The following is a 12,775-nucleotide window of genomic DNA, read 5'->3' on the forward strand; positions in this document are numbered from 1 at the left end:
GAAGGTGGATTCCAGCCACGGTTTCATGCTTAGGTTGCAATTTTGCATCGCTTTTTTGCATCACATTCTAGGTTGTTTTATTAAAATGTGATGAACTCCTGGTTGCACGCACACATATATTTTATATATGTGTATATATAATAGATATTTATATAAAAGACTATTTTGGGCTTCAGTAGAAGTCAGAAATTGAGCCAGCACTTAAAGGTTGTTGTAGCATGAAGAACGGTGTGTACAGCTCTCCAGATCTTGGAGTGACAGTTTGAACCTGCTAGGAGCAGAGTATGTGTATGGCAAATAAAGTTAACTCTGGTGGTTGTAAACAGAATCACAGAATCATCTAGGTTGGAAGAGACCTAGTCCAACCTCTGACCTAACACTAAGAAGTCCTCCACTAAACCATATCACTAAGCTCTACATCTAAACATCTTTGAAAGACCTCCAGGGACGGTGACTCCACTACTTCCCTGGGCAGCCCGTTCCAATGCCTAACAACCCCTTCGGTAAAGAAGTTCTTCCTAACATCCAACCTAAAACTCCCCTGGCGCAACTTTAGCCCATTCCCCCTCGTGCTGTCACCAGGCACGTGGGAGAACAGACCAACCCCCACCTCACTACAGCCTCCTTTAAGGTACCTGTAGAGAGCAATAAGGTCGCCCCTGAGCCTCCTTTTCTCCAGGCTGAACAAGCCCAGCTCCCTCAGCCGCTCCTCGTAGGACTTGTTCTCCAGGCCCCTCACCAGCTTTGTTGCCCTTCTCTGGACTCGCTCAAGCACCTCAATGTCCTTCTTGTAGCGAGGGGCCCAAAACTGAACACAGTACTCGAGGTGCAGCCTCACCAGAGCCGAGTACAGGGGGACAATCACTTCCCTAGCCCTGCTGGCTACACTGCTTCTGATACAAACCAGGATGCTGTTGGCCTTCTTGGCCACCTGAGCACACTGCTGGCTCATATTCAGCCGGCTATCAACCAATACTCCCAGGTCCTTCTCTGCCAGGCAGCTTTCCAACCACTCATCTCCCCGCCTGTAGTGCTGCTTGGGGTTGTTGTGCCCCAGGTGCAGGACCCAGCACTTGGCTTTGTTGAACTTCATACATTTGCATCAGTGTAAGTAGACATGCATGCAATTTCCCAGAGATATTCCAAGGGGCTTTTTTAACATGCCTGGGTCTGGCTGTTGGTGTGACAAAAAAGAATTGTATATTGGTACAGCATCTGCCAAAGGACAGTCCCTGCTGCTTTGTGAATCCTTCCACCAGGCAGGCATGGAATGGATAAATAATCTTTGATCCTGTTGCAGGCTGGATAGCCGTTCATTTCATGGTCTGAAGCACAGAGGGGTTTGTTTCCTTTCAGGATCCTATAGAAACAGAAGTGCTTCTAAAGACGTAAAGCAGTTGGCAGGCTGGGAAACATCTGTGGTTTTGACTTAGTTCTGATGTCAAAATTAGAGTAACTATCACTGCCGTGCCTTCATGGGCAGAGGCTGTTTTCTACTTAGTCAGAACAAGTCCTTTTGGGTAAGTTATGGAGGAAAAAATCATAACGTTGCCCTATCTCTTTTCAATTTCATGTGGATAATCACATCTGAGGAAAATTAACTCCTAAAATACCTGTATTTAATATTTTTAAGGGTTCTTAAGAAATATGTTTTTCCAAGAGGTTGAGTGTGATATTTGCCTTATAGTGAGCCTTGGTGTACTGGACTTCTAAACTCTTCAGGAAGTTAATCAAATGCTCAAAATTCAAGGATTACACACATTACATTTGTCTTTGAAAACCAGTCCCTAGCTGGCCAGCAGAGCCCACAAAAGTTACAAATTACATTTGTTACATTTAAATGTTTTAAGAATGATACCATAGAGTTAATTTTACTGTAGTCACTTTATTTTTAATACAAAAAAAGACTTCTTAGAGTCTTATATAGATCAAAAATGATGGCAGATGAAGTATCTGGACTAGAATGTAGGACAAACATACCATAATGCTCTTGTTCAGTCGGTAAGTAATTTTAGTAAGTGTGCTTTCCAAGCAGTACGTTATCCTAAGGTGTCCTGTCCTGCTCATAGCTGATAAGAGAGATGAAATATACTCTCTGTATGTTAAATGTGAAGGTGTATAATAATAATAATAATAAAAAAAACTCATTTTCCAAAGAATCAAAACTGCTTTAAATTGAGTTTGAGTGTCTGTAGAAACAAAGTGTTTGGCTGTAATAGATGCTGAAATCACCACTGCTTTGTCCTGGGGAACAAAGATAGCCCATACCTCTATCGACATGAACATGGATTAAGCCTTGTAATGCCTCTCTGAGCTAGCTCAGCCCTGCTTCCACTTGAGGAGGCTGGGGATGAAGCAAAGCGGGGGCTTCCCCAGGGAGGAATATTTTTCACTGGTGCTTCTGCGCCTGAGCAGGGGAAGGAGGAGTTGTGAGCCGTGACAGGGAGAGAATAAAGAGCTCCTTTCAGTTGTCCCCTGCCCAACAGACTTGAGAGAAGTACTGAAGTGAGGAGGGAGAAAGGCACTTGTCTGCCTGGGAACAACTGGAAAGGTTCAAGGGCAAATGCTGCCCTATGTGGCCTTTGCTCCAGCACCTGGCTGCATGAGGTGCTGAGGCTCCTAGGAGGCGTCCTGAGATTTGTCATTTTCACTTCTTAGCTGTTACTGCAAGCATAATCCAGATTTTTTGCTATTTATTATTTTAACAAGAATAGTACTTATAAACTACCATCTTTTTAGCTTTTGCCTGAGAAATGCACATAAAACTATGGTAAAGACTGAAATTTATAGCCAGGAAAAATGCATTTCACAGGGGTGACTTGTAAAAGACCTTATGAAAATAGTGTTCAGATACCAGAGTTCCTCTAATAAAAACTGAAATGCTCTTGCAGGTTCCCTGCCCAGGGTATAACTTAACTTTTATTAATAATGAGTTACATCAGCTGGTAAAAGATGTGGTTCCACACTGTTGCATCTCATTTGTTTCCTAACTATAAACAAAAATAAATTAAAAGTTTCCATGTGTCTGTTTTCCTAGCAGGAAAAAAAAATGCTGCCTTTATGCTTTAAAAAGGAAAAAGCCTCTGCCTGACAAAACCTACGTGCCCTGTGTTTGCCGTGGCTACTTCCCAATGCTGAGCGTGAAGATGATTCGGCCCAGGAAGCGGTCACTGTTAACGTCATTGACAATCCCTTTCCCGTGCAGGCTGCACTGAATGGGGACCAAAGAATTCCTCTTCACGTCTGTAAAGTGCATGGCCACCAGTGGGGACGTGTAGTTGACCTGAAAAGGAGGAAGATTTGCTGAGGGAGCAGGAAAGCAGGCGATACTCTTTCGTGGTCAGTAAATATCACGGGTAATTGGCTGCACGACCCAGCTCAGCCCCCATCAGTGGGACCAGAAACACACTGGTGTTTGCCTGCTCTGCATCAAGCTGCTCAATTTGCAGTGGTTTTGTCGTGTCTTTTAATAGGAGCCTCATTTTAGGGGGCTTTTCCTCCTCTGTTGCCTGTCACCTTCCCCAGTACCCTAGGAAAATGCTGGTGTTGAGACCAGTGTTAGTGCTAGTTAGCATCCCCCCAGAGTTAGCCTGGGGGATTAGCACAGCCAGACCTGGACCCCAAGCAGAAAAATTAACTGTTCCCACTGCTGGCAAGGGAAAACCAGCATCCCTAAAGATTACCTGCAGTTTGTCAGAGACAAAAATAGAGCGCTGCAATCCCAATGCCCATGGCCTCCCTCCTGCCTGCAGCTGCCTGAAATAGCCAGTGAGCACATCTGTACCCCCTGCAGTAGCTCCTTCCCAAGGAGAGGTAATGAAGCCACCAGAACATCTGAACCCTTACTTACGTGTGTGATCTTGCCATAGTAGGGATAATACATGAGGTCAAATGTGCCATTCCCAGGGTAGAAGTCCACTGACCCCAGGTCGCTCTCATTGCCTTTCTTTGATGGAAACAAAAAGGTACTCGCATAGCATGTGGGACACAAAATAAGTAAAGTAAAGGAGCTTTAGCACAAAAATTTCCTGCAAATCCCCACCACAGCTCAGCCATGCCAGCTGCTCACTCGTGGCACGTTTGCTCTGTGAGTCAGTGGCTGCTGCAGTGAGCCAGAGCAAAACTGTGCTAGGAGGGTATGGGTGCAAGTTACAGCGTTTGCTGCCCATGGATCTTTCTCTGTGCTCGGCTACTTCTTTATCACTCTCTAAGGGTATGACCCGGCTGCTGCCCTGTGTGGGAGCCGCTCCTGCTGCTGCTGCCAGCTTGCAGGGCGCTCTCTGGGACAGGGCTGCGGGTGGATGCCAGCAGCTCCAGCCCCTCTCCTCAGCTTTGGGGGCTTTGGGAACCAGCAGTGAGAGGGTGAGGGCCAGGATGGGAAGCAGGAGACTCGTGGCCACCCCTGCAGCCCTCAGCAGACCACCTCAGTTGGGCTGGGGGCATGAGGAGCACAGGGTCTTGTGAGGGCACTGGGCTAAGCTGAGGGCATGGAGCGCGACAGTACCTGCACTTTGCAGTCTACGCTCACGGGGACCCCGGCGCCAGGGCGGTAGCCTATGATCTGCAGGGAAAAAAGACATTCACACTTGAAGGAAATGCAACGCCAAGCATGTGCTGCCTCCCTTTCTAGAGCTCTTGTGCATGCCAGTCACCCAGGACAACCACGATGTGTCAGGAGAGGCAGAGAAGGATGCTGGGAGCATCCCTGGTATAACACAACCATCTCCCCACACAGCTCGCTTTCCCCCCTCCTTTATTTTTCCAGCAGCATGCACTGAGCTGCCAGAATATTGGAAATTTTCTAATAAATTTGGTTCTGCAAAAATGCCTGTTATAAAGAAACGAGGGCCTGAGGTGTAGCCCTAAAGCTCACTTCCTCCTAGAGAGGAGGCTGGCACAGGTGCTGCCATGCACCCAGCCCTTCATCAAATCAAATCTGCAGAGTTTTGTAGTGCTTCATTTTTAGGTTTTCTGGCAGGTACAAGCCAGCAGGTTTGGGGTTTCTCATTCCATTTCCCTGGGCCTAAGAACAGGATGAGTTTCAGGCCCCGCACAGTCCTTAGTCTGTCCCACTAGGATCCACTGAAGGAAGGAATCATGACAACCAGATTTTTTTTGTACCCGGTTCATCTTCAGCAGGATGCAGGGCTGGCCTCTGGAGTAGCCAAAAGTTTGATCCGCGATTCCCGAGCAGTTCTGCAGCAGTGAGCGCTTGAACTGGCAGGCTTTCTTCTCTTCACTCTCATTGCCCCCTTGGATGAAGTACTGCCCCGAGATGCACTCAATATTCTTCTCCTCTTGAACCTTGTCATCATAAGCTGGTGGGGACCAAGCGACTCATTAATGCTTCTCCAGGCCTGCTCACATCAAATCACTGAGTGCACCCTCACATGAAGGGCAGTCCCACCTGGATCAGGAAGTTTCCTCCCACAGAAGCTCCTGAGACCACCTCACGAATCCTCCCTTTCCAGGCAGGAGACGTGAGGCACCCAGAGGTGCTCTGCCCCATGGCACCCCAACACCCACCTGCTAGGAAGTGGTGCATGCTGTCCACGTATGGCTGCCATGTGCTGCGCTCGGAGACATTGAAGGCGATGGTGAATCCATTCAGGTATGGCCTGATCATCACCCCTGGAGAACAAGATGGATTCTGTCAGAGCAGGTATGGGGACTGGCCACAGGCTGTGGAGAATGTTGGGTGGGCTGGACACAGGCACAGGCCAGCAGCACCAGTTCTCAAGCAGGCAGTAACATCTTTATCATCCTCATCATCCCCATCCTCATCCTTCTGCAGCACGCAGGGGCCAAGGGACCCCCGTGCTCTCAGCCAGCTGGGGGCAGAGAGAGGGCCAGGGGGTCACTTGTTCCCCACTGACATGAAAGCCCAGGGAAATGTTGCTTCTGCCATAGGGAAAGAAGGTTTTGAACATTGTTCCCTATTCCGCCCCCCACGTCCCAAAAAAAAAAAAAAAAAAAAAAAAAAAAAGTGTAAAAGCTACTCCCGATTTGCATTTTGGTTTCAAAGGTCTGAGGTATAAAAGGGGAGCAGATGAAATGAGTGGGTATCATCTATGAAATGCCTAAACTTGCCTCTTTAAGAATAATCAGAATAATGGAGTGATTACAATAACAATTAATATAATCTGAACAAAGGCTTTACATGGGGGCTATTTAAGATGTCTGGTCCTCTCCAGACAACCTGGTGGCTGGGGAGCTGCAGCACCATTGCTGCTGCAGTGGACGGTAGCACCCTGGGTAATGCCATTTAGAAGCACTTTGCTGAACCGGGCTTGGAGCCTGGCCCCCACAACAGATGGGGACAGGTCTTCAGCTGGTGGAAACCCAGTAGGATCCTGCCCCTAATGGATCTGTAGCAGCTGGGACTTGGCTCAGGACAATCCCTGGTGAGTTTTTGCAGGGACAGGACAAGGGGTAATGGCCACAAGATAGAGCACAGGAAGTTCCGCACCAACATGGGAAAGAACTTCTTCACGGTGAGGGTGATGGAGCACTGGAACAGGCTGCCCAGGCAAGTTGTGGAGTCTCCTTCTCTGGAGGTATTTAAGGCCTGTCTGGACACCTACCTGGGCAGCCTGCTCTAAGGAACCTGCTTTGGCATGGGGGGTTGGTCCTGATGATCTTTCGAGGTCTCTTCCAACCCCTTCAATTCTGTGATTCTGTGAGTCTCTTTGATTCTTTATTTCTGCTTCAAAAAAGCTTTAAGATCTCACCTTAACTCTTTGTCCATTTGCGAAGAACATAAGAAAAAAGACCTCTCCGTTTAGTCTGCAAAATTTCCTCTCATCAATCTTTCTATTATTGATAATAAGATTTCTTTCTGTCTACACAACCCTTCCGTTGCAGCCTGTCTGTGTGTTCCAGCAGAGGCACCCAAGGCTGGGCACGTACCTGGCGGAGCCACATGGTCCCGGTAGGTGGGTGTGTAGGGGCTCAGGGTGAGCAGCATCACGTACATGCAGAAGGCGAACATCCCCGCCAGGCACGTGTAAAAAACGAAGTAAAACAGTAAGATCAGGCCTGCAGAGCAGAGAGGGCACATTGCTGTCAGTGTAACCCAAGCATGTCCCATGGGGATGCTGGCAGCCACCTCCACCCTGACACCAGAATTTTGGGGCACGGGGCTGTTGGATGGACTCCCTGCCCACCCAGGCCCTGCGGATGGATCCTTTGGATCTGTTTCGTGGCACAGCCCTTCCCAGAGCTGAGTCAGGACCCAGGTGGGGGCCACATGAAGGTGCTCCCACCCTGACCTCCTGTTGGCTGTGATGAGGACCCAGGCACTAGGATTGTGGCAGACGGCATTGCCCGGCCCACGGCACTGCCAGCATCTTGGCCCTGACATCCAGGCACAGTGTTTGTTTTCCTCAGGGCCAGGCTGACGGCTGAGGATGTCTCAGGAGGCTGTGGCCTATGAATAAAACCCAGTGGCGCAGAGCGAAGCAAAACCTAACCCAAACATTTCCCAGGAGAAACGTGCCGGCAGTGTGGGGGGAGCCCTGGGAACGCAGCTGTGTGCAAGCACGGGGCTGGGAACTGCTGTGGGGCTGCATCCCGCTGCGGGCCAGGATGGGGCAGATGGGGCTGTCACCACCAGGGGTGACACTGCTGCCCATCCGTGCGGTACCAGGAGATGACACCCATGTGCTGGTGCTCACTGCGCCCTCCCCATTCCTGCAGACGTGCAACTTCCAGCACTGCTCAGCTGGGGACGCATCCATGCCAGCCCAAGAGTTGTACCCAAGGAGCAGTGGGGGGATGAAGAAAGGGACGGAGACAGGGACGAGACCTTCCTGGGGTGCAAGGAGGGCTGCCTGGCCAGCATTCACTGCAGGCCCACCACTACTGCCACATTGCCAGGTGCAGAGGGCTTGCTCCTTGCTTGCCCTGGCAGGATCCAGGCCACAACAGAGCTGGGGTCCCCTGCATTTGCTCCGTCTCTTAATTTTTTTCCAAACTTTTGCTTATGAGTTCTTGATAAACACTGGCATCCAGACCAAGGTACTTGGTGTACCTAGGTTGGTCTAACCTTGGTCTAACTTCAGTTGTCTCCTTGTCCTCCCCCTCCCCAACTAGCTGTTTTTATTGCCCCGCTAAGAAATGTGCACCCCTCACTGCTGGGACGGGGCAGTGATCCAGGCTAGCAAAGATGTTCGCAGGAAAGTGCATCCACCATGAAGGAGAAAAGGCACCAACCCCCAAAAACGGGGCTCAAACAAGGACCTACCCCAGCTCTTGGCTGTTCTCCCTAGGCAGGTTCTCTCCTCTGGGTTCCACAGGAAGGTCTTCATCTCCCCGGCCAGGTCTGCCCAAGTTTTGTTCCCCATCTCTGCCTTGGTCTCTGCTTCTCCTGTGTCAAGATCCTGCACTTTCTCTTCATCCTTATTTTCCTGGAAGAGTTACAGAACACAACCCCCACAGGCAGGCTGAGCATCTCATTGGCCAAAAATAAATGCAAAAGCACTTAATAGCTGGAAATGTTTCAAATTTCCATTTTCCCATCATCACTCTTGAGTTAAGGAGAGGCTGGCTGTTCTGACTTATGATCACTTAGATTCCAGCGTTCTTTTTTTTTTTTTTTTTTTTTTTTCCATGGCACTGCAGTCACACTGAGTTCCATCTCCTTGTCTCCTTGTCCTGGCATTTACAAAAGTTTGTCTTCTCTAACCTGCATCAACATGACCACAAGAAAGCCTGCAAGCTGGGTGAGCTGGTGCTGTTCCCACACTACCATGTCTCTAACCACATGTGTGCATTTTCCGTGTTACTGTGGATGACACCAGTCAGCATCACTGAAGAGGTCATCCACTTTATTTTTCTTGGCATGTGAGCAAGTGTTTAGTCTTTGGAGAAATCCCTGTAATGTTATTTTTTGAATTACACCAAGTTCCCAGGAAAAGCGCATCCCCAGGCACAGAGAGAGTTTTCTTTGTGCCACGGCCCTGGTGATGAAGAGGCATTTATCTGGAGCTCACAGACACTAAATTCTCTCTCTCTGGCCACAAGTCACTGGAGATGTGATTTAGGGTGACTGTCCCTAAATGCCTTGAACCTGTGGAAGCTCTAAAACCAGGCAGCAATGTGGGACAGGGTGCAGCCCTTGCTTGGAGCTCAGGGCTGGGTGACCCCAGAGCAGGGTTTGCCAACCAGGAGGAGTTTCTCCCCAAACCCACCTTTCCCCAGAGAAGCAGGCTTTGTGTCGAGGTTGGATGCCGGGAGAACGGGTGCTGAGCTAGGACTCCAGATGGAAAACATGATGGAGCCTTGGACTTGGCCCATCGCCTCCCTTTGCCGTAAGGCAGAGGTCAGGCGCTGTTGGCTGGGTCCGGCCATGCTTGCAGTGGGCTTGGGGAGATGGGGCCGTGCAGGTGAGCACAGCCAGACCCCACAGCAGCTGCACTGGCAGCTTGTGCCAAGGGCTGGGGAAACCCACTGTCTGCGGACACCTGTTGGGCCAGTGAAGCATTTATAGCCTGCAGATTGCCCTGGGACGCGGCCAGCAGCTTAGCAGAAACTCTGGCTAGGAAATCCCTCCGGATTGAGGGGGATTGAGCTCTGTTCAGATAGTGCAAAGTAGTGAGAAGTGGGGGAAAGTCATGGGCGTGCAGGGCAGGACACCTGCATTGGGCAACGGATGGAGGAAGATGAAAAGAAGGAAGAAGAAGAGGATGAATTCTCCTTCCTCGCACTCTCCTCCCTGCTATAAATAGCCATAGCACAGGAACACAGGCTCCATGCTGCAGATGCAGCACAAGGTGAAGGTCCCATCCTGCCGGGTTGGTGGGGTAGGCTGAGTGGGGCTGGGGCAGCCTGCCGGGGGCCTGAAGCAACTCCCCCAGCACTGGCCATTCCCGTGAGGATGTCCAGGTGCTGAGGGTGCATGGCCAGCAAGAAGGGACAGGGCAAGAGTCCGGGACAACCATAAGGATTTTATGGAAAGCCTCTCACAGGGCTGCAGCACTGCCAGCCCTGCTGCCTCTCCCTTCCCTCCCAGTGCACAGCGCTGGCATTTTGCAGGGGCACCAGGCAGCATTTCCTACAGCAAAGCTGCCACTTTCACCCGTCAGGAGGTGAGCTGAGTGGCTGCAGCCCCCGCCTCGCCTCTCGAAGCAGCCCCCGAACACTTACCAGCCTTTTGCCTCCCGGGGAGGCAGCGTTCAGCTCCATCCCTGGCTCTGAAACACAGACAAATGTGAGTGTTGGCACTGAGGAAGCCCAGGGCTGAGCCCAGTGCCTCCGTCCCCACTGTGGAGCCAGTGGGCACAGTCCCCTGCCCACCGCAGCCCCCAGCCCCACTGCTGTCTCCAGCTGAGCGAGGCTCCCCCAGCCCAGGGGGCCAGGAGACCTTTGCCTGCCCTCAGTGGTTGCGGCTGACGAACCACGGCTGCTTTTGCTCACTCACCCAGAAGACTTCAGCGTTCAGGAGCGGGTCAAAAAATAACTTGCTTTCCTAAGAGGGGTGAGCTCAACGCAACGGAATCCCGTTCTGGGCATAAGGCCCCTGCCACCTGGTGCCCTTTGCAGTGGTCCTGCAGTGTACTGTACTGCTGGAGCCTCCCCAGCAGCAGCTAACACCCGACACGGGGAGCGGGGTGCTGTGCCGTGGGGAGACGGGGTGTCTGTTAACAAACACTCGACAGTCACTAGGGCTCTCGGTGGCTGTGTGGCTGTCAATAGGTGCTTGTCAGTCACTGCCGGACCCTGCTCCACGCTTGCAAAATCTCTCTTGCAGCAGAGGGGCAGGTTTATATTTATCCCTTTGAATTGAGGCAGCAGCTGGGGGCACGCAGTGTCTGCTCCCCAGGCATGGCCAGCGGGACGCTCTCCAGAGCGATGCCTTGCTGCGCCACTGTGCTGGGGAGGATCACATTTTCCTTTGTCAGTGAATTACGGGCACAGGAGGTTGTGTTAGGGCACAGGGTGCTAAGGTCCTGCGGCTGTGAGGGACCTGCATGCTGGAAGCAATGGGTTGTGGATGGGGGGCTGTGGGGGGATGAGGGGAAAAGTCTTGCCGAAACTCCTGGAATAGCTCCAGCAGCATGGGAGCTACGTGACAGCCACTGTTATTGTTATGCCCCATGCAGCTCTCGTGGAACAGTGGGGTTTGTTTTACACCAACAGTCAGAGCTGGAGCATGGCTCCAGCCGCCATCTCAGCTCACACCCCAGCACAATTTGAACATAGCCAGAAACCTTCCTTTCTTCAGGCCCTGCTCAGCGGTGAGGAAATGCTGCCTTGCCACAGCCCGAGGCTTTGCACTGAGGCACGGGGACATCGCAGGGCCACAAGAGCCGAGCGCCGTCTCGCATATCCTCTCCCGCGTGTGGCCGAGAGCTGCTCCCCAGCAGTGCTAGCAAATGTGCCCAGCAGGAAGGAGCAGGATCTGGCAGTGGCCCGGGGCTGCCCCATGTCTGCCACTGGGCATATGGCGGGGCTGGCATGGTACCAGAGCCTATGCAGGATGGAGCTGGGATGGGACACAGCTGCTCCATGGGGCCTGTGGGACTTGGGGCGCACGCAGCTCCCTGTGAGCACATGCACACCCCTGTATCGGTGTGCATGGGGCTGTGCCGGTTCATCCAAGGTAAATAACTGCTGCTTTCTCTGGAGGCAAAGTGTTCTTTGCCATTAATTGATCTGGGCATTTGTAGCTTGCCTCTTGCACCCCTGTCAGCGTGTGCCTTCTCTTTGCTCTAGGGAGAGGCTGGTAATTAGGCTCTTATCCAATAAACGTGTGGGTTTTTGAAGTAGAGATAGGATTAGTTTCTTTTAACTTGATGAAATATGATTTGGCTTGAAATAATTACATGATTTGCACTTAGCGCCTCTCAGCCCAGGGCATTAAAAATGATTTACAAGCAATTACAGAGCCTGCTGGGAAGATGCTTTTATCCCCATTTTACAGACATGATCTGGTAAACAGAAGCTAAGGTCCTGCCCTGGCTCCTCAGCTGGGGAGATGAGGTGCTTGTGGGGCCTCTCAGATGGGGCCTGGGAAACATCAGGCACTGCAGGGAAGCCAGAGCACTGGGAAGTAAAAATCTGCACTGAAACACGGGGGGACAGGGGCTGGAATTGCCCAAGTCTGTCTCTGATTGTGCTGGATTCACCGTTGCCCCGTGTGGGTGGGGAGGACAGGGATGTTTGGAAAAAGATGGGAGCACCCAAAGCAGCAGGGCATTGAGGTGGAGGGGAGCTGGTGGGGTGCAGAGAGGCCAGGGGAGCAATGTGGGGAGTGGGGAGGATGAAGCAGGGCAGCCCCAGCCCTGAATTTTGTGTTGTGCCACTGGTGAGCGCAGGGGCCAAGTGCTGCGAGACAACTTGGCTACATGGCAGCATTTTCAGCCCTCCCGTCCCCAGAATAACCCCTGGGGCAGAAACACCCCACCGCACCCAAAAATGCGCTACCAGCTGTGAGGGCCGAGCTGTAATTCTGGAGGGGAATTACGGTGTTGTCTGTAACGCCCCTCCCCTTCTCCCCCGGTAACATTGGAGCTGCCACCGGGCTTCACGACTCGCGGGGGGGGGGGGCTCTTAACGGGGCCGAACCGATCCCCACAGCGAACCGGCCCTGCTCTGCGAGGGGTCCCCCAGCTCAGAGCCCGCACTCCCGGGTGGGATTTCGGGCGTCGCACGAACCCCACAACACCCCCAGGGCCCCGCAGCGAGGCCCCGCAGCGAGGCCCCGGCCCGGCCCCCACCAGGCCCCCACCAGGCTCCGGGCCCGCCCCCGGCCCCGTAGCCGTCTCAGCCGCTG

General features: G+C 52.0%; 1 protein-coding gene across 1 annotated transcript; it reads right to left on the bottom strand.

Annotated features, from left to right (window-relative positions):
• Positions 1-1,865: 1,865 nt before the first annotated feature.
• ATP1B4 (ATPase Na+/K+ transporting family member beta 4) lies at positions 1,866-10,746 on the bottom strand. Its single transcript, XM_084534031.1, has 9 exons — positions 10,421-10,746; positions 10,147-10,193; positions 8,246-8,408; positions 6,910-7,038; positions 5,527-5,631; positions 5,122-5,318; positions 4,505-4,561; positions 3,851-3,946; positions 1,866-3,283 (listed from the first exon to the last, which is right to left on the bottom strand). The coding sequence occupies exons 2-9, from the start codon at positions 10,183-10,185 to the stop codon at positions 3,122-3,124; spliced, it is 948 nt and encodes a 315-aa protein (XP_084390157.1). The 5' UTR covers positions 10,186-10,193; positions 10,421-10,746; the 3' UTR covers positions 1,866-3,121.
• Between the last annotated feature and the right edge of the window lie 2,029 nt (positions 10,747-12,775).

This window comes from Aythya ferina (assembly GCF_964211825.1).
Source record: "Aythya ferina genome assembly, chromosome: 13".
In the NCBI taxonomy this organism is placed as follows: Eukaryota; Metazoa; Chordata; class Aves; order Anseriformes; family Anatidae; genus Aythya; species Aythya ferina.

Bases quoted from the DNA above. Each gene is read 5' to 3' on its own strand.
- ATP1B4 (XM_084534031.1), bottom strand. From the start codon at position 10,185: ATGGAGCTGAACGCTGCCTCCCCGGGAGGCAAAAGGCTG. The intron at 7,039-8,245 runs GTAGGTCCTTGT...TCTGCTCTGCAG, and splicing joins GAGAACAGCCAAGAGCTGGG to GCCTGATCTTACTGTTTTAC. The intron at 3,284-3,850 runs GTAAGTAAGGGT...CCTCCTTTTCAG, and splicing joins ACTATGGCAAGATCACACAC to GTCAACTACACGTCCCCACT.